The sequence below is a fragment of the Urocampus carinirostris genome, chromosome 6 (genome assembly GCF_059441175.1).
Source record: "Urocampus carinirostris isolate Australia breed hairy pipefish chromosome 6, RoL_Ucar_1.0, whole genome shotgun sequence".
NCBI classification, from domain to species: Eukaryota; Metazoa; Chordata; class Actinopteri; order Syngnathiformes; family Syngnathidae; genus Urocampus; species Urocampus carinirostris.
This window is the reverse complement of record NC_142354.1, coordinates 46,243,790-46,268,536: the sequence shown is the minus strand read 5'-3', so window position 1 is coordinate 46,268,536 and position 24,747 is coordinate 46,243,790. Positions and strand designations below refer to the sequence as shown.

Sequence of the window (24,747 nt, the reverse complement as noted above, 5' to 3'; positions counted from 1 at the left end):
TTAGGTTTAAAAAGTTACAATTCCAAAGAACTTTTAACAACAAAAAACATCAGAAGCTGCTTGTTTTTCCTGCGAGATCACCGCGGTAGAGTTCTAAGGTACGGTGACCCCGCCTTATGACGTTTTCACTTTAAGGAGTTTTTTTCTGCCTCTTTACGGAGACCAAAAAGAAGCAAACAAAATGAGACTCACAATCTTCGCCGGAGTACCCGGTTAAGATTTTGGGTTCGGGTGCCCATCCCTGGTGGTTCCTGGCCTGGACTTTGATTTCGTAAGGGACGAAAGCGGGTGTGTCCTTGACCAGGAAGGAGTGCCTCTTCACCAGGTGTTCCTTCCAGTCCTCGTCCAGGTCTTGCCGCCGGTAGCTGACTTTGTACTCCAGGCCGGGTCCGTGGTGTTCGATCGGCAGCAGGGGCTAAACCGGAACAAGACCGGACCTTTTTATTTTCCGTAGTTTGCCGTCAACGGTTCATTGCTGTTCGGCATTCATCGTTCGGTGTCGATCTTTTGGCGTCGATCGTTGCGTCAAGAACTTTTAATTTTGCCGCCATTAATAAGATTAGAAGCTATGACTGCAGACGAGGAACTAAAAAATAAATTCAGAAACCAAAAGCGTGCTCTTCGAGGCAAGGTTAGCCTCCATAGCATTGCACAGTCTCATTCCAATGAAGTCCGGGACCAAATCAGAGCTCGGAAAGGAATACAAAAGTCCCAAGCTAGTAAATCATTTCTAGCACCAAAGGTCTCAAGCGAGCTAACGGTTTCTCACCTCCCAGTTGATGTCCATTTCATGCGGGAAATGCGCTTGGATCTGGATATTTTCTGGGTTCTTGTCAGGGGCTGTGAAAGACACAGATGAAAATCACTTGAGTGAAGCCAGAATCCGGCCAGGACTCGAACTGACGCCGAGTCAAAAAGTACAGGTCGTATCTGACTTATGACCCAGTCCATTCACGTCCACCGGTTCTTAAAACCACGGCTATGGCATGTTTGTTTTTTCCTGCGGGCAATTTTTGGGAATTTAATGTCTGGCACCGGTCCATGTAACGGCCTGGCAATACCTTTGACGATTTTGGCAGCCGCCTGGCACAGGAACCTACCATGACGCTGAGCAACGACATGCTCATTTTTACCCAGCGGATGCTACTTTCTGTCAATGAGATCCTCATTTTACCAGCGAACACCATGTTTTCCCAAAGAATACTTTTTTCAACGGATGCTGAATTTTCATTGGGAATGCTCATTTTTTGCAGCAGATGCTCTTTTTTTTTTTTTTTTTTTTTTTTCTTACTCAATGTCCGGAAACGTACCACGTAGCAGCCTAGCCACAGATTGGCCAATTTTGGGAGCCAGTCAAAAGCAATCTACTATTGCACTCGGTTACTGGATATGATCTCGGCAGCAGGTGGCGCCATTCTCATACATTTCCGGGCGGAGGGACGTTACCTTTAGGAAAAAGAAGCATTTGAGCGGGGGTCCTACCTGCAGGGGGCGTTTTGTATCTGCGGGAGGGCCGACTCGGAGGTCCCCTGCCCACGCCGTTGACGGCGGCCACCCGGAATCGGTAATCCACGTGAGCGTGAAGCCGGAGCACGGACCCGTCCTGATTTCCGGGGACGCGCACCAGCGGCTTCCAGTTGCCGGGGTCCCATTGGCTCTCCTCGTATTCGATGGCAAACTCTGTGCACAAAGAGATAATGGTTTTCCGTCGATGATTGTTTTTTGTGTTGGCGTTTGTCGCAGTTCAATTCTTTACTTGCACTTTTTCTAAACCTTAGACATTAGACCCCCTGTCAAAAGCCAGAAACGGAGACAGGACCCAATAGCGTTTGTTTTACTCAGTTTAATTGATAAAGAGAGAAGCGCTTGCTTCCACCATCCGATGATTGTCGGACACGTCACATAGTCAAGTCAAATTTATTTATATAGCCCTTAATCACAAAAATGTCTCAAAGGACCGAACAGGATTACAATTACAAAATGACACAATGACCTGATCTTAAACCAGCATGCGGGCAAGGAACAACTCAAAAACCTCAATGTGAGCGGGGAATACAATGAAGTACCTCTTATGTGTTATATACCATACATGAATCACTAAAGTCTACTGTATTTTCCTTAATTTTGAATCAATCTAACCTGTGATAGAACTGTTGTGATGGTCCCCCGGCGTCCATCGGAGTTGGACACTTTTGGCTTTGTGTTCCGAGAGCACCAAATGCTCGGGCGCGTCCGGAACATCTGGAGGAAAAAAAACACACGAAAACTCTTGATTTTGCCCTTTCCTTCTCCGTTTATCCCCTCCCCGTGTTCTAATCAACATCCGGGTTTTGAGACCAGACGGATAAAAACAGCTGGCTGGAATGGATCGTTTCTGTTGAGGTATTTATTCCAGTTGTTTTTGGTCGATCGTGTTGTCATTCTATGACATTCCACACCCTTTAGGGAGGATCTGCTTTGATCACCTAAGAGATGTATTAAAAGGTGGGCTCAGGAGAAAACCTTAGAACGGATGGGAATTCCGTATTTGAAGGCATCTCTTGCAAATTCAAAATCAATTCATGTCTTTGCTCATTTTTTTCAGTGTCTGCTAAACTTTAATGTGAACACCTACCAAGAACCATGAGCAAGGCAGAGGCGGCCTCCCGGTCCACCGGAGTCCGTCCTACGCAGGTGTACACGCCTTGGTCCTCGTGACTCACGTTGAAGATGTGGAGGTTGCCGGCTTCCACGAGGTATCTGAAGATGCCAAGTTGAGCAACAGAACCCCTAAAGGACTCGATCTGCATCGATAATGAAGAACCTACCTGGGATTGCGGGTGAGATTGGAGACCGGGTCCAGCAGGTCCTCCTGGTCTTTTTCCCACCGAAGATAAAAGTGACGGCTGAAGGATTGGTCGAAGTCCGCCTGGCAGGAGATCTGAGCCGCGGAGCCCGCCCGGATACGTTGGTCTTTGGGGTCCACTCGGACTCTGGTGGGTTCTTTGAGGGCGGGATGGAGTTCAGTTGGTACGTTTATATACGGGCAATAATCACATTGGAAAGGGACTCCACAAGCACTTAAGTAGCATTTTGGTCTTAGTCCGACTTTTCCCGTTGTAAACGGTTATTGCCAGCACGGGACATATTCATTGGCTTACCGGGAGGGGGCGGGGCTTTACCTTTGACATGAAGGCGGGCCTCCAGGACGGCCGATCCTTCGGCGTTGTGGGCGGAACACGTGTAGCGTCCCGCGTCCTCCTTGGCTGTCGCGATAAACTCCAACGAGCCGTTGCCGTGGAAACGGAACCGAGGACCAATCAAGGGGCCCGACGAATCCTCTTTGCTCCTGGAACCAAAAAGTCATGAAGCTCTCATGTGTACTTTCCAAACTTTCCTGTTTTGTTGGTTTGGATCTAGCATGTATTTTAATCTGGGCCAAGTGCGGCCCGCCACATGCTGAGCGTCTAAAAATAAACAGAGCTTTGACCAAGAACTACATATCCCCTGATGCGACTGCTCGGCGCCACTACACACCGGTATTTCTATGTCGATGATTGGAATTGAGGAACAAATGATCTTAAACATGTCCAAGAAGAGTTTGCTATACGGTGATACCTCCACACACAAGATGAGTTTGTTTCCGCATCGTGCTCGCATCTCGAGCAAATTTTCCCCATAAAAAACAAATGAAAACGAATTCATTTGTTCTCGGCCTTCCCGGGGCATCCCAGTTCACCTTAAATAGATTTAAAATTGTAAAGTAGGCTTAAACGTATTTACTCAAGGTGTGTATTCCTAATCAGTTTGATGTTCCTTTTGGCTGTCTCCTAGTCTTCCTTCTTTGTTCGAAGGTCTTGGTACTTTTCTAGGGGGGTGGTCTTTTTTTAACATACCAGTTGTCTTCTGATTTCAATAACACAAAGGCAGTGACCAGCGAGATGAGAGCGAGTAAATTATCCGCTCCTACTGTGCTTCTTCTCCAGCTGCAAGTTGTTAAAAAATGTCTTTGCCTGGTAATATCTAGAAATTCTAGTAACTTGGATTTTTTTCGGAGGAAATACATCTTGTATCTCCAATGTCTTGTAGCTCCTAGGTATTACTGTATTTTTTTTTAAGCATATTATAAATGTGTACTTTACATAAAGGAGTAGTTCTATTTATTTGACACAGCCGTGACATTTTGAAGTAACATCCGGCCCTTTAAGGATCATTACGCAGATGTCAACAAATCCTTTATGGATCTTTTCAATATATTATGGAAGTTCTAGAAAGAACTTGTTACACTTGACTGTGTGCAACATGAGAAAGTGGTCATCAAGCAGGAGTGAGCGAGGCCAAGATTAGAGATCTGCTGGCTGCCCCCTGTCGGTGAGAAAAAAAAGATGTATTGCACCCACCAGCTGATTTTACAAGGAAGCCGACAGAAGACTCTGCACGAAAAAAGAACCGGCTCTAAAAACGGATTCTTTTAACAAAATTGGATGCATTTTGCAACGAAATCAAATAAAATGTTCATCAAAAGACAGAAAAATATTTTTAGGAAAATGCAGATATTTCTTTTACAAAAACAGAAAAAAAAACCTTTTCAAAACGGATGCATCCTTTGCTGAAAAAGTCAAAAATATATGCAAAAACCCCCCCCAGAGGACCATTTGAGATCCGCTGCCCCCTGTCAGTGAGTGGAAAAACTGCAACTCCACCCACCAGCTGATTTTGGAAGGCGGCGAACTGAAGACTTTGCAGTGCATGAGCATGGGCTTTCCCCTCACCGCCGTGTAAGATTCCCCCTCGTCGGTCAGGATCATCGGAGGAACGTCTGCAAAAGGGGCGGTGAGAAACAAAGCGGGCGGGGCCTTTCCCGGCGGCCAATGGCGCGGCGGCTTACCGGCGACGAGGACGTTGAGGTTAGCCATGACGCTCCCGTGACGGTTGGACGCTCGGCATTGGTAGACGCCGCTGTCCGACGGTTTGGCTTTGCGTAAAACCAGAGTGTCGCCCGAAAGCTCGCGCTTCGAAGACGGAGATTCTGAGGAGAGAAAATAAAGGGACACTGTCTGAAATATTCAATATCCTATCCTATCCTAAGAGAGAGAGAGGCAGAGAGACAAAGAGAACTACGACGCGTGGATAATAATACAAAAAGTCAGCGAGAGAGAAGCCCAGCCTAGCGATTGACATAATAGTGTCATGGTTGCCATGGCGAACAATTGGCCCTGCCCGTGTGTGTCACGGTTGCCATGGTATCCAATTGGCCCCGCCTGTGTGTCTCACGGTTGCCACGGCGCCCAACCGACCCCGCCCGTGTGGCGCCAGATGCGGCTCGTTCTGTCTAGATAAAGCTCGGCGTTCTCTTGCTTCGGGGGTCAGCCCGTCAAATGAACTTCTGCCCCACAAGACGTGGGTTCTGACTCGGTCCTGTTTTCCTGTGAGATCTACAGTCCGGTATTGTTCTTGTTTATTGTTGTCCTGTTTAATTTCAGGTTCCAGTTTAGTTTCCGTCTGTTTTTGTCCCGTTTGTTATTTTCTCCAGTTTTCGTTCTCGTTTGGTTCCTCCTGTTAGTTATCGATCTCCTGATTTGTTGTCAATCCTGTCCGTCCCTTCCTGTCCAGTATCGACCCCATCCATCCGATATCGACTTGAGCAGTTGGAGTCTGTCTCGTCGGTCTCTGGCTTCCTGTCCTTTCACGCCAGACCGGCTTCCTAACGTGCATGACTCCCCATTACCCATTAAACAGAAGGCTTGTGTGAGAACGTCATGCGATTGGGTCCTATATCTGTTCTGGTTTCTGACAAATAGGCCCAACTTGGGTCAAAATTCGGCTCGGGTGTGGACTCATTTCAGATCCGATTTTAGAATTTTGGCTGAAAACCCTGAGCGGGACGGGGTGTAGACTGACCTTGCAGAGGGCGACCGTTGAGCCTCCATTCCAGCAGGGGGCGAGGCGTCCCCGAGGCAGAGCATTTGATGACCACGTCCGAGCCCACCGTGGCCAGCTGACCCTCGGGCTCCTGCGACCACTCCGGAGGTGCTGCCCACAAGAAAACGGGAAAAAAAAAACTCTTATTCAAAAAAAGACTCCGAAACCTCCGGGATACGGCAACCCCACTTTACCACGTGGAATAAAATGCTTTTTTTTCTCGCCCCTCTTTACAGCATTTTCACGATAACAGCACATCGACACCAAACGATCCTGCAGTGTTGATCAGCTATGGCTCCGAGTGACATAAAAGCAATTTGTATTTTTGGAAATCTAAAAACCCAAAAAGTTTCACCTTTTATGTTAAATGACATCAAAACTATATGTACTAAATGAATAAATAAATGAATACATATACACGCATAAGAAAATTCAAAATGTTTGAATATATAACTAGAATATTTAGAAAAAAAGAAAATAATTGCCCCCCCCAAAAAAGGTAGTAAAATGTTTTTTTTTTTTTTTTTTTTCAAAAACCGTGAAAGGAATCATTTCTGTGTCTATTGTCAGGTCAGAATCCTGTAAAGATTTTACAAGCGAGTGCGATACCGTTCTGTATTTTTTTTCAACCGTAATGATTAGCTTTGGTTTCCCAGGCTTGCAGTGATGCTAGAGGGAGAAGCAAAAACATGATAACCATGGAAAACAAGCTCCTGTAACATGAGCGACTCGCATTGCCTCAGCAGCTGACATCTCAGATGCCATCACTCGCTTCGCAATTAGCGCTATATTAGCGACGAGCACGAGCAGCTCTTTCGTTCGATGTTCATGTCACGGAGATGTCGGTATTTGCCTCGAAAAGCCTCGGATTTTATCGCACGCTCTTTTTTCAGAATTGGACGCCATTTTTTAAAAGCAGAAGCGTCTTTTAAGGGCTAAATCGGCGCGACGGGAGAACAGCCAATGGAGCGGCCGCGGACCGAAACGGATTTTGTGGCGGAAGCGCCAAAAAGCCCGGGATCGTCGGTTACCTTCTACGGCGACGACGAAGTAATGGATGACTTCCCCCAGCGCGTTCTTGGCCTTGCACATGTACTTGCCGCCATCTTCTTGCGTCACGTCGGGCAGCAGCAGCGACTTGCCGTGGTTCTCCACTTTGGCTTTGGCCGGAAGTTTCTGGCCCATCTTGATCCATTCCACCTTCGGAGTCGGACTAGCGGATCGCAAACGTTTGCACTCAGGAAAGAACGCGGGGCGAAAAAAAAAGAGCATCAAAGAGGAGAAACTCACAATCCTTGAGGAATGCATTCCAGATGCAAGTCTTCTCCCTTGACCAGCCGCTTCTCACTTTTGCCACCAGGGGGCGTCATCAGCAAAGGCCTGCGCTGCGGAACGGCGTTGGCTGACAACACCGCAAAAACAACACTCGGTGAGGACCTCTTCCCCGAAGTGTAGAGTTTATTTGATCGATTCATAACCATATTTTATGTTGGGCTATTAAAATAACTCGTTTTATTCCTCGTCTTGCCCGTTTGGGCTCAAATCCGGATGGTCTCGGTCACCACACGCCTTGCTAAGGGCGGGCCATACCCCTCTCCCCCTCCACTAGGGGGCTCCTGCCCAAATCGGAAAATGAAAGGGACAGTGAGTACACGTTGCTGTATTCTGCCGTGTCACCCAAAAAACGAGTGCTACATAGCACAAAATACGGAGACTCTTTGTACCTGTAAAGTGCTGTTTTATGCTCATTTTTGGACAGAAAGAAAGACGAGTAAAGAAGAGACAGAAGAAAAAAAAGAAAAGATGAAAAAAGCAGGAATATGGAAGAAAAGAAAGTACAAGAAAAAAGGAGCAAAAAGACAGGAAAAAAGGAGAAGTAGAAACAAGCAAAACGAGAAAAGACAGTATGGAAACAAAGGGTAAAAGACAATAAAGGAAAAAAATCAATTGCATTTGATTTCAAATAAATAGACGTTTCTTTCAAATGACAGTTCCTGTACTTTTGCGAATGATTTCCGTTATTATTCTTTATCTGAAATGAATGACATTCTTTGACCACTAGGAGGCACTACATCGAGTGTCAATTTATCCTTCATGTCTTATTTTGAGAAGGAAATTGTAAAAACAGCATATTTGAGAAGAGTGTAACATTTCGATCAGCGCCAAAATCCCTCGACCAAATTAGGTTGGAGAGCCCGCCCCGGAGGAAAAGATCAAGACCCCTTCTTGCTGCTAGCAGATTTGGCTACCGGAAGACCTTTTCCGAGAAGGAGACGGACGGGAGCAAATCGCCGACGCCGAAATCAATTGTCTTTTTTTATTCAAATCAACTCTTTCGCACGAATCATCTTTCATTTGACATTGTCCCTCCTTCTGTGAGTAAATAGGTGCTGCGTTGTGTTTGTAAGGTCTATTATGGCTTCAAATGGGCATTGGCCATCAGAATTAAGCAGTGGGGGGAAAAACGCTGGTATTTTTTCAGTTGGCGGGTCATCTCACTCTATAAGCTTTTAACGCTGTTGCAACGCCATTCTAGTACCTTGTTGTGTGTACCTTCGTATGTTCTAGGGGTTTACGTACCTTTTTGTGTGTATTTATGTACATTTTCTTGCTTGGTTATGTACGCTTTTGTGTGCAAGTACCTACATTTTTATGTATGTGTAGTATGTTTGTGCTTGTGTTAGTGTGAAAGGATTTGATACATTTGACTATAAAGGATTTTATATGATTGACTATAAATTACATTTAATGCAAAATATATTCACTAACTGGGCGGTAGTTCAATGTCAGGGCAGGCTGTTTGAAAAGCATCATATTTTGTCTAGGAAATTTGGATAACAGGACTCGCGGATTGTTTTGGGAAGCCAGACATCAAGGCGCTGTGTTGTGAGAACGGTGGGCGCAAAACAACGGCTTGTCACGCCCATGGGAGGAGCCAAGGCGCCATCTTGTGGAGAGACGTGGGCCAATAAGAGAAAGCTAAAGGACTAAAGGGGGCTTCACACAGACTCCAAGGTCGTCACTTCGGCCGTCTCCTGCTTTACACTTAGTTCTGATGTTGGGAAAATAAATCCGCCCCCGTGTAAAATGTCGGCTTTCCTGGTCATTTTTGTCTCTCGAGAAAGGAGCGCGCATCATTGTTGGATGAATGTAGGTCGTGTTTGGTTCATGGAGTCAGATAACTCATTTGAACAATTTGGTAAACGCTACATTTTGATCATGAATTCCCAACAGTGTATGTTTTGGTATGTGTTTAGTACGTTTTATGTGTTTTTGTAGGAGTTGATGTCATTTTGTTTGTTAAGGTACGTTTTGGTGTGTATTTTTGTGTTTTTTCATGATTGTGTATGTTTGTGTATTCATATACCTTTTTGTGCATGTTTAGTACGTTTTTGTACGTGCTTATGTACGTTTTTTGCATGCTTATGTAGATTTTTGTCTGTTTTTATGTACGTTTTCTTGCTGTTTTTTTGTCGTGTATGCTAATTGTTTTTCTATGATATCATTTACTGTTCATTTTTTCAAGTGAGCGCTATAGTGCTCGGGAAAGTCAGGGAAATGGTGACTTTCCCTGATATTTGACATGGAAAGAAAAAGCGAGTAACCGTTTGATAGTAAGGCGCCCAACCCTCCTAATAACGGGAGTCCCAAAGGCCGGATGGAATCTTACCGCTTTCGGGACCCAGGCCGTGATTTTTTCCTGGAGGACGAAAGTAAAAGGTGAGGAACGGGGACGCGACGGAGACGGGACGGGAGAGGATTCGGGCCTACCGGCTTTGACCACCACCGACATGGCCGTCTTCTGCACGATGGTCCTGATGGCGGGGAAGGCGGCCACGCAGCAGTAATCCCTCCGGCTGTCTTTCTGCTCGGCGTGAGAAAAGTGAAGATCGCCGTTCAGTCCCGTGGAGACCCGCTCGTCTTGTTCGATGTGTTGGAGGTCTGCGGAAGGAACGACGTCAGAAATTCCGACCCCTTTCATGAAAAAAAGAGTGTGGCTATCAGCAACGATATCAGTGTCATGGTTACTGATGCGAAGCACCTGAGTCTGCTAGCTTGGTGTTGTTGTCGTCCGTTACTTTGTACAGTAGACCCCCGGGATACAAAGCAAGCCTTTTTCGACCCTGACCCCCGCCTGTCCCGTTTTGCTCCCGTTTGTCTTCAGCTACAACCCAATTTGATCCCGATTACGCCCGCTATCCCGTCTTGGCTTACGACTCGTTCCCGACCCCAATCACGTCCGCTCTCCCGTTCTGACCTACGACTCGCTTCCGACCCCGACCAGGTTTTTGCTCTCCCGTTCCGGCTACCGACCTGTTTTTTTCCGTCCCCGACACCGCCATCGCTCGCCACGGAAGATCCACTTCCGTGTTCGGATCACAAGCCGAGTACGAGAGCGAACACCGGATCGTGGGCGCACCCCTTCCTGGTTCCTTCGACAAAACTCGTTGTAACGAGTGGGTTCTGTTTCTGTTCTCGTCATGACACAGAACCATTAATCCAAATAGCAAAGTGATGAATGCAAGGATATATTTTGAAGCCGTAACGATCCATGCAAGTTCACATTTGAAAATCAGTTTCATTTCCAATCTGCTGTTGCCGTTTCCTCCCTTCCTCGGCATCCACCCGCCGCTACACTCTACCGGTTCAAAAGTACACCGAAGGTAAATCAAATGTACGGGGAGTGGAAGCTATGCATTCGTTTGACATTGTCATGCTCACTATCCTGGGGTCCTACTGTACCTGTGATTTGTGATTAAATTTGGAATCCCGCTTCACTACCTTTCGAATCCGCTTCTGTACAGTGTCAGTCCATCGACATCAGGGACCCATAGGACGATGAAGTGTACTTACTGATGGTCATCCAGTAGATCTGCAGGGGTGGGATCCCTTTGGGGGGGTCGCACTTTAAGGTAAAAGCCTGACCTTCCTCCACCACCAAAGGCTCCAGACGTTCTTTGGGAAACTTGGGAACTTCTACGAGACAAAAAACGGACATTCTCATAAATGCCTCAAGTTACAGTGCCTTTTAAACTTCAGTTCAACATCTCATTCAAACACACTTGTCACAGAGGCAGAAAGTCACTTAAAGTTCCATCCATCTCCTAACCTGCTGAGTCTTTAGCCGACCCTCATTCTGGCTACAATTGAACGGATCTGGCCGGAGGCAGGAACGCGTGAACATTTAAGCTTCAGTTCAACAGCGGTAACTATCTTTGAACTGTGGCAGTCCCTTAAACTGTTTTTCCATTGAATACTTATCGTTCAGTGGCAAAAACTCACTGGTAGTTACATGCAAGATGAATCTATTGTCCTTTAAGCTTCAGTTCAACAGTGGTGTCAAACTATTACCTCTGCCCTGACACCAGCCGCCTCAGATTCCATCTTTAAATTAAAATTAGAGGCTCAGTGGCAAAAACTCATCAGAAGTTATGTGCAAGGTTCAACCACTGTCCTTTAAGCTTCAGTTTATCAGCGGTGACTATCTTTGACCTGTGGCAGTCCCTCAAACTATTTTTCCATTGAACAATTATCGCTCAGAGGAAACAACTCTCAGAAGTCACGTGCGAGGTGAAACCACTGTCCTTTGAGCTTCAGTTCAACTGTGATGACTATTCCCTACTGCCTCCTGCTCCGTGTTACGATCGAACAGACTTGGATCAGTGGTAAAAATTCTTTAAAAGTCACGTGCAAGGTGTTTTAAGCTTCAGTTCATCAGATCTGATGATCTCCTTCTCCTCACTCTGGAAATGGCGTTTAGCTAATTAGCATGGAAGCTCTAGACGAACTTTCAGGCTATGCATATATGGATCGCTGCCCCTGGGACCGGAGTTTGAGACCCCCGTCAGGGGACGCAGTTCGCCGGGACCGATGGGGAAGTGACTCACGAGGGACCAGGAACCGGATCTGGTGGGAGGTGGCCGTCCCCAGTTTATTGGAAGCGTAGCATCGATAGTTTCCCTGGTACTCGCTCAGGTTGCCGACGTTGGGGATGACGAAGGTCCCCGAGGTGTCTTCCGTCCTGAGTCGGGGGTCCCCGGACGGATCGAAGTCCTCGCCGTCTTTCGTCCATCGGAATCTAGAAACAGGATGGTGACGATACTCGCAATGAGGAGCGCGATATGAACGAGACGACTCCCGCGGAAATTGTGTCACTTGGGCCTGGGCTATGGCAGGTAGCTGTTAGCATGTAGCCGTTAGCAAGTATCTGTCAGAAAGTTCGAGTCTACTCGTTAGCATTTACTTATTACCATGTAGTCTTTAGCATCTACTTGTTAGGATATCATCATTAGCATGTAGTTGTTAACACATAGTGTTCATCATGTGGCTGTTAGCATGTAGCCGCTAGCAAAGAGCCGTGATTATATAGTTTTTAGCGGACAGTTCATTGAGACTTTTTGTAAAGGGCTACATAAAAAACATGATTTGACTTGTAATTGTTAGCATGTAGTCGTTAATATGTAGTCGTTTGCATCTACTTGTTAGCATATAGTCTTTAGCATCTCCTCGTTAGGATCTAGTCCCTAGCATGAAGTCGTTAGCATGTTGTTGCTAGCACCTACTCATTATCATGCAGTCTTTAACATCTACTTTTGAGAATGTAATCGTTAGCATGAAGTCGTTAGCATGTAGTCGTTTGCATCTATTCGTTAGCATATAGGCTTTAGCATCACCTTGTAAGATCTAGTCCTTAGCATGAAGTCGTTAGCATGTAGTTGTTAGCATACAATCTACTCGTTAGCATATAGTCTTTAGTATCTCCTTGTCGGGACCTAGTTTCTAACATGAAGTCGTTAGTATGTAGTCGTTTGCATCTACTCGTTAATATATAGTCTTTAGTGTCCCCTCATTAAGATCTAGTCCCTAGCATGAAGTTGTTAGCATGTTGCTGTTAGCCTGTGATTGTCAGCATATTACGGCGACATAGTAGCGGCTACCGCTAACAGAAGTGGGAATTTTGGATCGATACTATACGGTCGAGGTACTTTTAAAGCTCCGGGAGGGGAAGCCGGCTAAACTTTAGGGCGAGAAGAAGAAAATGGGGGCCCCAAACCCACAATCGGGAACGTGAGAGGTGGCTAGGCCTGAGTGATACCGGGACATTTGGTATCGATCCGATCCAAGACGTTCCGGGGTATCGTTGACGGATACCAATCTTGCTCGGAATTGTCAGGATGATTGACTATGATTGACGCCCCCTTAGGACAGTTGAGGTGCCTGCACACCCGTTCTGAAAAGACCTCAAGTCATTGTGATTCTCTGGTCAAACGACTCGTTTCTATTGATGTTTTAGAAAGTATTGGTCATTATTTTCACGCAATTCCTTGAGAGAGTAAAATGATCATTTGTTTGAGTATTAAACAAATTGGTATTGATTGATTTGACAGGAAATACAACCAAAGTGAAGTCAAATATATGGCTTTTAGAAAGCGAATGAGCTAAATAGGTGCAATTTTTCTGGCTAACATTTTAGCTTTGTAGCTAGCATATCTTTCTACTCTTTTACCTATTTAGTGAGCGATCTAGGATTTTTTTTTTGCGCGTTTTCTAGTCTACATTATGCAATGTCACAAAATAGAAAACTGTCAACAAGACCTCTCAAATGTATGAGAGGCTGTTTGAGAAGTACTCGATCTCACATAGAACGTCGTTCTCTCGCACATGCACAACTATACGCTAAAACAGACAAAACCATAATCATGCACAAACACTACTATACCCTCCTACACACGCAAATGCTACTAGACTCTCACATATACTACTATACTCTCTCACACACCACTAGAATTTCATAGAGACACTACTCTACTCTCTCACACAAACTACTATATACTACTATAATCTCATACATGCACAATTAGAATAGCGTTTTGGAAGATTATTGTGTGTGAGAGTACGTCTTGCGTTCAAGAGTATAGCAGTATGCGTGTGAAAGCATCGTCGCGCGTGAATGAAAGTATAGTAGTTTGTCTGAGAGCGTAACACATTGCCTGTATGAGAGTATGTGTGAGAGAGCAAATTAGTGTTTGTCCACGAGTATCAATGCGTGTCGGATGGATGGGGTCCATACCGGACAGGACGGGACAGACAGGATAGATCATGGAACAGGATATCGAAAATAAATAGGACAAACTCGACGGGAAGGAAAACTGGAGAAAATAATATACAGGACAAGAATAGACGGAAACAAAACTGGAAACTGAAATTAAACTGGACAAAATAAGCGGGAAATACCGACAGCATAGTATGAGACAGAGTATCGTAACGCATTGGTGAAAATAGGATTTTATATGAGAGGAGGTTTTACTTCTCAAAGGGCCTTTCGTAGCAATACATTCCATTGCGAGATACACAGAACGTGAAGTGGAAACACGATCGGATGGAATTCGAAAGGTAGACCGAATCTACGACGGCATCAGAAACGGAAAGACGGTACGATAGCACCGATCCCTTCCAAGTAGAGATTCCGAGTACGGCTCATTTCCAGATTGAGAGGGGTGGGCTCACCCTTACTCACCGCGGGGGCGGGTTCCCTTTGGCCCGGCAGGTGACGGCGTAGCTCTCGTCGAACGGGAAGGCGATGAGGGAGCTCTGCGATTGGTCGGTGAGGCTGGGAGGCTGCTCCACTGGAAAACAAAAACGGGAGCCATACTGTCGTTTTTACTCCAAAAATACCAAGAACGAGGAGTACGCAATTTTGGCGTTTTTTTCACCGTAAAAATCAGTTCCTTGGAAAGACAAAACCACACGCCTTTGGAGCAGCACCTATCTACTAGGGGTCTCTTTTAGGTCTATTACCTTCAGAATTAAACTAGCAATAAGGGACATTCATTTAGCTCATGAGGAGATGTCATCAGTTGTAGGCCTAAGCACCTCCATTATTTTATTAAAAACAGTCACAGAATTTTGGGGGGAAGGCTGTTCATAAATAACAAGAGGACACCATCTTAAAACGAGGAACATCAAGCAGACCAAAATAAAACAAACACGAAAAACGAAGAGAAACGAAAAGACAAAAAAACCTGACTTCATATGAAAATAAAAAAGGCAAAAAGAGTAAACGAAGCAAGCAGAGAAAAAAGGAAAAAGGAAAATAATGCTGTGTTTGGGGGATGTACCCGGAGCAGCAATCAGTCAGTTTCTCTTGTGTTATATCTGTATGGACCAGAACGGAGACAGGACCCACTTGCGTAATGTTTCTCACACTTTTATTGGGAAGAAAGGAAAGGAGCGCACACACGATCCAGAGATCGCTGGTTGCAGGGAGTAGGTTGCTCAGACGCAGAGGTGGGACTTCTGTGGTGAGCGATGGTGTCGGGAACAAAAAAAACAGGTCGGTAGCCGGGGTGGAAGAGCAAAAACGTGATCGGAATAAAAAATGAATCGTTATTCGGGGCGCGAGAACAGACGTGGTCGAGATCAAAAACGGATCGTTACTCGGGACGGGAGAACAGACGTGGTCGAGATCAAAACAGCTCGTCATTTGGGACGGGAGAGCGGACGTGGTCTAGCTCTAAACAGATCATAACGGGAGACTAACAGGAGCAAAATAACAGGACAGGCAAAAAAGGGCAACAGATTTGCAGACGGACCGACAAAAGGGAATTGACAGGACCGAGTTTAAATACTGACGGGGAGCCAATTTGTCAACAAGCCGCAGCCGGCGCTACACGGGCGGGGCCAATTGGGCGCCATGGCAACCGTGACAATATCAAAACCTTTTTCCAGCCACCAGTAATTTTAAAAAATCCTGATTAAAAGAGTTAACATGTCGTTTAGCTCAGTAGTGAACTCAATAGTGTGTTTCGATGAATAGGAGGTGCTCGACGATACACACTAGACCTTCAAGTGCGACTCCTGCGGACTATGGATTCATTTGTCCTCGATTGATTTTAAAAGTCTTTGAATTTTTCATCTTATTTTGTACCGAATTCTTTGAAAAGATATTTAAAAACAGAAGAAGGCTTTTGGATTCTGCCCAACCTCACTCGAACACAATTGAGTTTGAGCGCCACGATCGAGACACCGCCGTATCGATAAAAAAGCAAGGTCGACAGTATACGTTGACGGAATGGAACGATGAGAAACGTGACATCGTTCTAAGAACGAGCGCGCGTTATTTGTAGCCCTAGCGCCGTGTGGAAATCCCAAAAGGCTCTGCGGTAACGACCCCTTTCCTGTTTACCCGTCCCACTCGCCGGCGGAAGACAACAAACAAAAAGGAAAACGAGCGTGAGGGAGTCCCCCGAAGACTCCCAGAGAGTTATTTGGATTTCGCAGAAAAAAAAAACATTTGTTTGAACCGCTTTCTACCCGAGAGACGACAAGGTCGGATCGCTGATGTTAGCGAACGGATTCTGTTCTGCGCCTTTGATGAAACCGTTCGACGGCACTCCCCATGAGATTACCGCTTCTTTCTACTGTTTGTCTGTAGCCGCAAATGGCAATTCCTGGCTGGATTGCCTGCTTGCGAGAGGGAAACTCGAGCTGCTAAATCGGATCCGATGCGATCGCACGCATCTAACGAATGAGACGAAAGAAAGAAAGAAAGAACAAATGAATGAAATACAAGAAAATAAAACTGGAAAGATCAAGAAACACAGTAAAGAAAGAAAGCAAGAAAGAAAGAAACAAAGAAAGAAATAAAGAAAAAAAGAAACAAAGAAAGAAACAAACAAACAAACAAACAAATGAAAATAACAAAGAAAGAAAGGACAAATAAATGAAATAGAAGAAAATAAAAATGGAAAGATCAAGAAGTAAAGGAGTAAACGAGAAAGAGAGGATGAAAGAAAGAGAAAATAGAATTAGAGAGAGCGAAATCGAATAACCGCAACAAGAAAAAAAGGAGGTAAAGAGATAAAGGGAAAAAGAAAGAAAGAGAAAGAGATGGAGAGAAGCGGTCCCCGACTCGGATTTAGCCGACTCGTAGAAGAACGCGTCTTTGGCGGCTAGCTCGGATCGTTTGCTAGAGAGCAAGGAGCGGTTCTGACCTTCCAGCGGGATATCCAAGAGAGCCCCTGCCGCAAGTAAGAGCCATAGCAGAAGGCCGACCCTCAGCCTCCATCTTCTCATCGACCTCATGCTCCTCCGCCTTCAAGCTTTCAAGCTCGTCTCCGGGCGGCCCCAAGATGCTGCAAAAAACAAAATAGACAAAAAAGAAATCAATATTCCATCCATTGAGCGGGCAGAGGGGGGAGCCATACTGGGAATTTTGCTCATACAGGTCGGTATTCAAAGGCAGCGATCCGATATCGATACTTTTTGCTTTGATGAACGTTGAATCATTGAATTAGATTATGGTTATCACGGCATTTTCTAGCAGTAAAAACGTGGATTTTTTTTGGGGGGGGTAAAAAAAAACGACACTGCCTGAGATGGGCTCCAGCTCCCCCGTGACCCTACCGATGATAAGCGGTGCGGATAATGGATATCTACGCTCCCGACTTCAACAGTATCAAAAAGGAATCCAAACAGTTGACGTGTTTCAGAAGAGAAGCCGAGGGAATCGAATCCCCAAAAGCGGCGATGTCACAAAAACACCTCTTGTCCCCAAAAACGGTGAGTAACATTACGCGATTGGGTTCTACTTCCTGTTTCCTGTTCTGGTCTGCGACAACACTTTCCTCTGCAGATAAATAAAGAGAGACGATCGTCTCTTACCAGGAGGAGGCCGTTTTGTTCGGTTGCCATAGTGACAATGGATGAACAGGTTTGTGTTCAGGAAAGAGACGCGCTTACATTTTGGGTTGCGGCGTGTGGCTCTCTGTCAGGAGAGGTTTATGTTCATTTGTGGCGTCGCTACGGTAGCTAAGGACGCCTGCCATTGTCCAGAGAGAGGGCACTTTCAGGTATTTTGCGTAGTCTCCATCCCATCCCAAAAATATCGATCCGATCCCAGTACTCGCTCAGTATCAATAATAATAGCCTGTATTAGTTGACTGTCTCTCTGTCTCTCTCTCTCTTTCCCTCCCTCTCCCTCTCTCTCTCTCTCTAACAAGACGAACAGGGGAACAATCCACGTGCCACTTCTGACAAGGCTAGCTTTTTTTCAAACCAGTACCGGAGGAGCCGAGCGAGGGGCCGCTTCAATGTGGCCCCTGAGGGTCCGCTTTGGCCCGTCTTCCCGGTCTCGCCCTACTTAATCATCCTCAGACCGCGATTTTAGCAGCGGCTTCCGAAATCCCAGATTTAGGACCTCCTTACACAAATTCCCATTGATATTGAAGCCTTTTTTTCTTCTGTTGAATGGATTCTTCTTGAAATCCAGCAAAAGTTTATGACCTCCCCCAGTAAAATCCTGAGCAAAGGCATGAAGGAATAGCTAGCCCATAACTTGAAGCATCTCCATTCTTTGGAATACAGTCGACCCCAGGATACAGCATCCCCACCATATGACCATGTGGAGTAAGTCAACCCCTCTGTACGGCATTTCTTCATTATTGTCAGGAACCAGAACAGGATCAGGACCCAAACGCGTGACGTTACTCACACAAGCCTTTTATTTTGCGGGAAATGGGAAGTCACGCACGTTAGGAAAGACAGGAAGCCAAAGACCGACTCCGATTGCCTGAATTGATATCGGACAAAATGGGGTCGATACCGGACAGGACGGGAAAGACAGGATAGATAATGAGACAGGATATCGAAAATAAATAGGACAAACTAGACAGGAACGAAACCTGGAGAGAATAATATACAGGACAAGAGTAGATGGGAACGAAACTCGAAATCCATATTAAACAGGACAACAATAAACGTGAACAATACCAGACAGGAAATACCAACAGGAAACAGGACCGAGTCAGAACCCACGTCTTGCGGGGCAGAGGTTCGTTGTCGGACTGACAAAGGAAGAGTGAGAGCACTGAGCTTAAATAGAAGGGAAGCCAATCCGTCCATAAGCCGCAGCTGGCGCCACACAGGCGGGGCCGATTGGGCGCCATGGCAACCGTGACAATTATACCACATTGAGAAAAATGACTGTTAGAAGTTTGGAGCGATGCCGAAGGGAAACGTAGAAGCATGGTATCCATGGCAACGGGACATACCATCCAAAAAAAGGACTCCCAAAACCGAACTTCCGACTTTGCGTTTTTGATGATCCCAAATTTCAAGTCGATGTAGAGTATGACTAAGCGCTGAACTTTTACTGTCTTTCAAGTTCTTTGAAGGTAGATGGATAGATAGATAGATGTCTAGATAGATGTCTAGATAGATAGATACTTGATTAATCCCCGTAGAGAAATTGACCCTTCCAGCGGTATCCTTGTGTTGAAAATAAAACAATAATAAAGTAGAACGAATATAATACACAAATAGCCAATGTAACCTGGCTTTTACTCCCCCGGGTGGAGTTAAAGAGCCTCATGGCATGAGGAAGAAGTCAAGCAAGTGTTTGAATGTTGTCCCTTATTTTTCCCGTGGCGGCATTTTCACCCGGCTATGGTAAAGAAGTCTCGGCCGCTTTTCCTCCAACTCCACCATCACCCCCTAGAAACACAACGCAGACCTTTCAAGTCTGCAGGTGCAGCCAGGGAGACTTACAATATACGTTCGTCCCAAAGACAGATTTTCTTTTCTCACATGAAGGAACCTTCGTTTTTCAGAACAAGAAGAGAAATGAAGTTTTCTTTTTTGGACCCCGAATCACAGCCGCAAAAGTGACGCTCCGTATACTCGTGTCAGGACCAGAAGGGAGACAGGACCCACTTGCGTTGCGTTTCTCACAAGTTTTATTGGAAGAAAGAGAAAGGGTTGCGCCCACCATCCGGTGATTGCTGGACGCGGGAAGCAGGTCGCTCTGAACGCGGAAGCGGATCGTCCGTGGCGAGCGATGGCGTTGGCGGGAAAGGAACAACGGGTCAGTCGCCGGGACAGGAGACCAAAAACGTGGTCGGGGTCAGAAGCCAGAATAGGAGAGTGGTCGGGAGAAAAAGAGGTCGAAAGCCGGGACAAGAGAGTAGACGTGGTCAGGATCAAAAACAGGTTGAAGCCGGGGAACAGACGGGAGTAAAAAGCAGGTGGGAGTCAGGGTCGAAAAAGGCTTTCCTAGTGTAATCTGAGGTTTGCAGACGGACTGACAACCGGTGACAGATTAGATGCCTCGCCTCCTAGTGGTCATAAAAAGGCTTTCCCTCAGTCGAGACCAACGCAGTAATCGGGTCAGTTTGACCCCATTTTCCGGGTTATTCGACACAAAGGAAGTCTTTGGGAAGTCATTGACTTGAAAAGCGCTATAGAAATGCAGATCATTTCATTTTTATTTTTTTTCACAAAAGGACCCCGTTGTAAGGAAAACGTGGTCGGGGACAAAAAGAGTTCGAAAGCCGGGAAGGGAAAACAGACGTAGTCAGGATCACAAACGGGTCGAAGCCGGGGAACAGACGGGAGCAAAAAACGGGGACGGGGAGGAGTGAGGGTCAAAAAAGTCTCGCCTAGTGTTCACTGAGGTTTCGCAGACGGACTGACAACAGGGGACTGAGAGGACCGAGTGACAGGGAGCCAATCAGATCCTGCGACAGTTGGCGCCAAAGGAGCGGGAACAGCGGAATCACATCACTAATTATGACAAGGAGTTGAAAGGGAGGTCACTTTTAGAACTTCTCCAAGCAGTTCTACCCATGATTGCCCTATACTTTTCCAACCGTCCTTAGGCCTTCTAAACAATGGAGTTGTCGGGTCCAGAGCACCCTCTTCCACCAGAGGGCGCCTCATGAGTTTGGAACCGGCTCACCGGATAGGCTACGAGGAGAGTCCCCGAACTGTTCGGCTCTCTGCTCTCGTCGAGCTTGTCGGTAGCATCTGTTGATGCTTCTCTAAGACTTTGCAGATTTCCACACAAACTAAAGTCAGAGTACGTTGCAATAAATCCATTCTTACAATCGATAGCGTGAACTTGGGCCCTTCTGGCTGAAGTTTGCTGGAGAAAGGATCTGCTGACTTTGGCTCTGCCCACTGGGGGCTCATTTGGGGGCTTAGTGGATGGTTCTGGCGGAGGAGGAACCCCCGAACCCCGGTTGTCGCTTAGCATTTCCTCAGACGCGGTTTCCATTCTCTTATTGTGAAGCGACGCCACCATCTGCGAGTGGGAGGCGGGCGACCCTGCCCGGTCACCTCGTCTACATTGTAGGGACTTGATTTAGGGACCCCCGGGGTCTTCTTTAACCCCGCCCGCCCCTGACCCCTTTGACAGCCGCGGGAGATTGATGAACTTGACGGGAAATTGAAAAAATCCGCAGCCTCGGCTTGCTTTGGACGGCAGATCCTTGAGCGACACTCCTGCTTGAGGTTCTTTTGGCTTCCGACGTTTCGGTCTCACGTCAGATACCCGAGAATTACACATTGTTGGTTTGGGATCTCTATCTATATCAGAGGTGTCAAACTCATTTGAACTCGGGGGCGGGCCACACGACAGAACAAACATTCTGTCCGGGGCCGGATTCAAGAATAAGAAAAAGAGATAAAGAAATGAGAAAGAAAGACAAAAAAGGAGAGAGGGCAGGACAAAGAAAGAAAAAGAGAGATGGAGAGAGCGTGAGAAACAGAGATAACAAGTCGTGAGAGAGGGGGATAAGAAAGGGAGAGGAAGAAAGAAAGCCAAAGAGGAATAGAAAGACAGTAGGAGAGAAAAAAGAAAAGAAAGCGCGAAGGGTAGGAAAAGAGAAGGAGAAAAGAGAGAAAAGGAAAAAATGAAGTTAGAGCAAAAGAAGTCAAAAAGACAGAGAGAGAGAGAGAGAGAGACAGAGAGAGAGACAGAGAGAGAGAGAGAGAGAGAGAGAGAGAGAGAGAGAGAGAGAGAGAGAGAGAGAGAGAGAGAGATTTCAACCTGCAGCTTGTTTTCTCTTGAGCTTCTATGGCCCCTCTGCCGTAGCTTGTCCACTCCCCCTCCGTGACTTTGCTTTCACACGTTTTCTTGAAAAGTGCATGAAGGTCAAGTGAAGTAAGAACTGCAAAAACGTCTGCAACGTGGACAACCACTCCAGCATCTGGCCGGCCACTTTGGCTTTCAGTCTCCCAACTTTTGGCAAATGACACCCAATATGGAAAAAACGGAAAGTTCCTTGGCACAGGAATCCAAACGATACATGGTAAGGACCCGCAAGATAGGAGAGCGCCACGTGCCGTCCAGGAAATCCTTTCTTAGCATGAAGCCACTCATCGGGCCAGATTTCTACCTTAATTTTCGTCGCGAGGTGTCAGACAGACCCAAACGCAGGACACAAGGGGTGGGATCAAAGCCCTCCAGAGGGGTGTTTATTTAACAGCATAGAAAAATGTTGAGATCTGGTGAGAAGAAGGTGTGGGACCAGAACGACTGAGGAGCAGATCTTGAGAGGGAAGCTCGCGAGGGAAACTAAAGAGGTGGTCTTGGGGTGAAGAAAATCTTCAAGGGGAGTACCTTTAAGAAAGTTGGCTTGAGTGGATCATGGTGGGACTAAGAAGGAACTGGACAAGGTGATTGGAGTGGCAGGTCTTGGAATGGGTGAACCTGAAACAGGAAGGGATAAAGGAAGTCCTGGGAGGAGAAGTTTGTCGTTCTGGCAAGGAAAAGTCTTTAGGAATCAAAACTATTTAGCAATGGAAGGTGGGAGCCCAGGGTATCGGTACTAATCTCGTTAAAAACCCCTTTTGCAGCTCCCAAAACATCCAAAATTCAAACACGTTGCTCCACGTCATAAGATCCCTGCTATTGGTTCGCGTCTCGGTATCCCAAAATTGTTGATATGCTAGTGGCTGAACCACCTCCCACAATGTCTTTTTTCTCCATTCATTTCAAACTGTCGTGTGCTCAGTAAAGGCCTTTCGCATCAGAATTACAAACCATTTTCCGGGCGGCATTCATTCGCTTTGTATACCAAGGCTTGCCGTGATGCTAAAAGGAGAAGCAAAAAGATGATAACCATGGAAATGAAGCTTGCGACGATCAATACCGAGATCATTACCCCTCCTACAAAATAGGGACGAGTGTAATTGTAATCATTGTTTTAAAGTCCATTGAATCAATGCTCACATGTGAATGTTTTAAAATCGATCGTCTCGTCTCGCTTTCTGCATCCGCCCACAACTTTGCTGTACCAGCTCGTCACTTCACACTAAAGGTCGATCCGTTTTCATTCGACCTTCGCATGTATATTTACCTATAAAAGATACGTCATTAGTACCGACTATTATGCTATGGTTTCTATCTGTGAAGGCATTAGCTGCCTCAGAACCCATTCACGTCTAATCGCCACTCTCTCCAGTCTCCTAATCAAATTCTGTTGACTGCTACAAGCCCACCCACGCAAATCATCCATTATTCAGAAGATTATCGCAGGGACGCAATTTGAAACGAGACACTTAACGAGATTGGGGAAGCGTATCGCGTGGTTTTTTCTTGTAACGCTCGCGTTATTCCGCCCTTGAGTAGCGCCGCCCGTCGATTAAGCCCCCCCCCATCAATATTGCACGAGAAGCCGCGGGAACATAAAGCACTGTCGGAGTATGAGGCCCACGGTGTCCTTCTACGGAGCGTTGATACGGGACAACCTGACAGAGAGTCATCAACACAGCCCCAAAGAAATCATGGGCGGCTTTCTGACCAGTCTGCAGAACATCATCGTGGACTGGCCATCACCTGTATGACCTGCCGCTCTCTGGTAGTTGCTATAGATCCTTTTAAATCCAGGACTAACAGGCTCAGGGCCATCACCACCCTAAACAAGCGCGTGAGACTGAAAAATATATGTCTCTTGCCTATTTATAGAAAGATATATCTTCATATTGGGTCCAACCTTCTTTTCCAAACATGGCAGTAACATTTTTGACGAAAAACCTTCGCAAATTGGACAGAGTCTGAGACATTCAAACAACTTTACATCATCAACACTGCCCAGAGAGTCATGGGATTGTATCTGCCCACTCCGGAGGACACTACCGTTTTGAAAACCTGCAACAGAGACAACAACATTATAAAGGATTCCTCTCTCTCACACTGGCCACCACCTCTTCTGGTAGATGGTACAGGTCTCTTAAAACAAGAACTAAGAGGCTCACCAGGGTTATAACCACCCTAAACAAGCGCGCAAGACGGGAAAAAAGGTATACATTTTTACGTATAGAAAAATCAATACTATTGGGGCCGTCCGTCTTTACAAACATTTGAGACCAAAACCAAAATATTGATCCAACTTTACAGTTCAGTCATCAACACAGCCCAGAAAATCATCCTTGGTGGCTACAGCAAGATGCGATCAAAATATGTCTTTTCTCCTTTTGGATAAAATGCCAAAAACATGGAAAATCTGTTGAACGACCGCTCTGGAATACGGATGTACGTCAATTCCGAGGTCTGCCTCATCTATGAAGAGCAGGAGGACGCTTTACACTAACAACGGCAACCAGATGATGAAGGTGCTTCATACGAGTCAGATAGGGAGGCTTCTCCTGCTGTTTCATACCAATTTACTATCTCTTTCATGTGGGGGAGCAAAGCTCTACCCCCCAAAAAACGTCTGGAGAAGGATGGATGCAGACAGGCTGTACTTGCCCAAGACACACAGCAGGAATTGATCCATAAACCCACAAATGAGTTCACCTTAAATCGGTGCTTCTCTATTACTTTCCGTCACGCTCCCCCTCGGAAGAAGAAATCCTCTCGCGCCCTTCAAAATCGATCTTCGTTTTGGAAGTGATGACGTCATCTCAGCCAAATTCGGCGTCTTAGCGTGATTGGCTGCTAAGTGACGGCTTCATTTATTTGGCTTTTTTTGAACATGGCAAGCACAGCGCTTTTTGCAGGTCTCCCTCCACGGTGGCAGTGAAGTGTAACGTTGTTTCTCTCTTCGCCTGAAAAAGATCCCT

The 24,747-nt window shown here is 46.1% G+C and overlaps 1 protein-coding gene across 1 annotated transcript in view; it reads right to left on the bottom strand.

Annotated features, from left to right (window-relative positions):
- Positions 1–24,747, bottom strand: part of chl1b (cell adhesion molecule L1-like b) — a 61,593-nt gene that overhangs the window by 11,468 nt on the left and 25,378 nt on the right. Inside the window, exons 2-19 of the mRNA XM_088339104.1 lie at positions 16,896–17,036; positions 14,420–14,528; positions 11,790–11,980; positions 10,756–10,878; positions 9,673–9,843; positions 9,572–9,601; positions 7,192–7,303; positions 6,933–7,114; positions 5,881–6,012; positions 4,868–5,008; positions 4,687–4,798; positions 3,162–3,328; positions 2,808–2,982; positions 2,615–2,739; positions 2,140–2,241; positions 1,483–1,680; positions 770–840; positions 193–415 (exon numbers count right to left, since the gene is read on the bottom strand). Of these exons, the coding sequence (XP_088195230.1) occupies positions 193–415; positions 770–840; positions 1,483–1,680; positions 2,140–2,241; positions 2,615–2,739; positions 2,808–2,982; positions 3,162–3,328; positions 4,687–4,798; positions 4,868–5,008; positions 5,881–6,012; positions 6,933–7,114; positions 7,192–7,303; positions 9,572–9,601; positions 9,673–9,843; positions 10,756–10,878; positions 11,790–11,980; positions 14,420–14,528; positions 16,896–16,986 (2,455 nt within the window). The 5' untranslated portion in view covers positions 16,987–17,036. The remainder of the gene's footprint in view (positions 1–192; positions 416–769; positions 841–1,482; positions 1,681–2,139; positions 2,242–2,614; positions 2,740–2,807; positions 2,983–3,161; positions 3,329–4,686; positions 4,799–4,867; positions 5,009–5,880; positions 6,013–6,932; positions 7,115–7,191; positions 7,304–9,571; positions 9,602–9,672; positions 9,844–10,755; positions 10,879–11,789; positions 11,981–14,419; positions 14,529–16,895; positions 17,037–24,747) is intronic.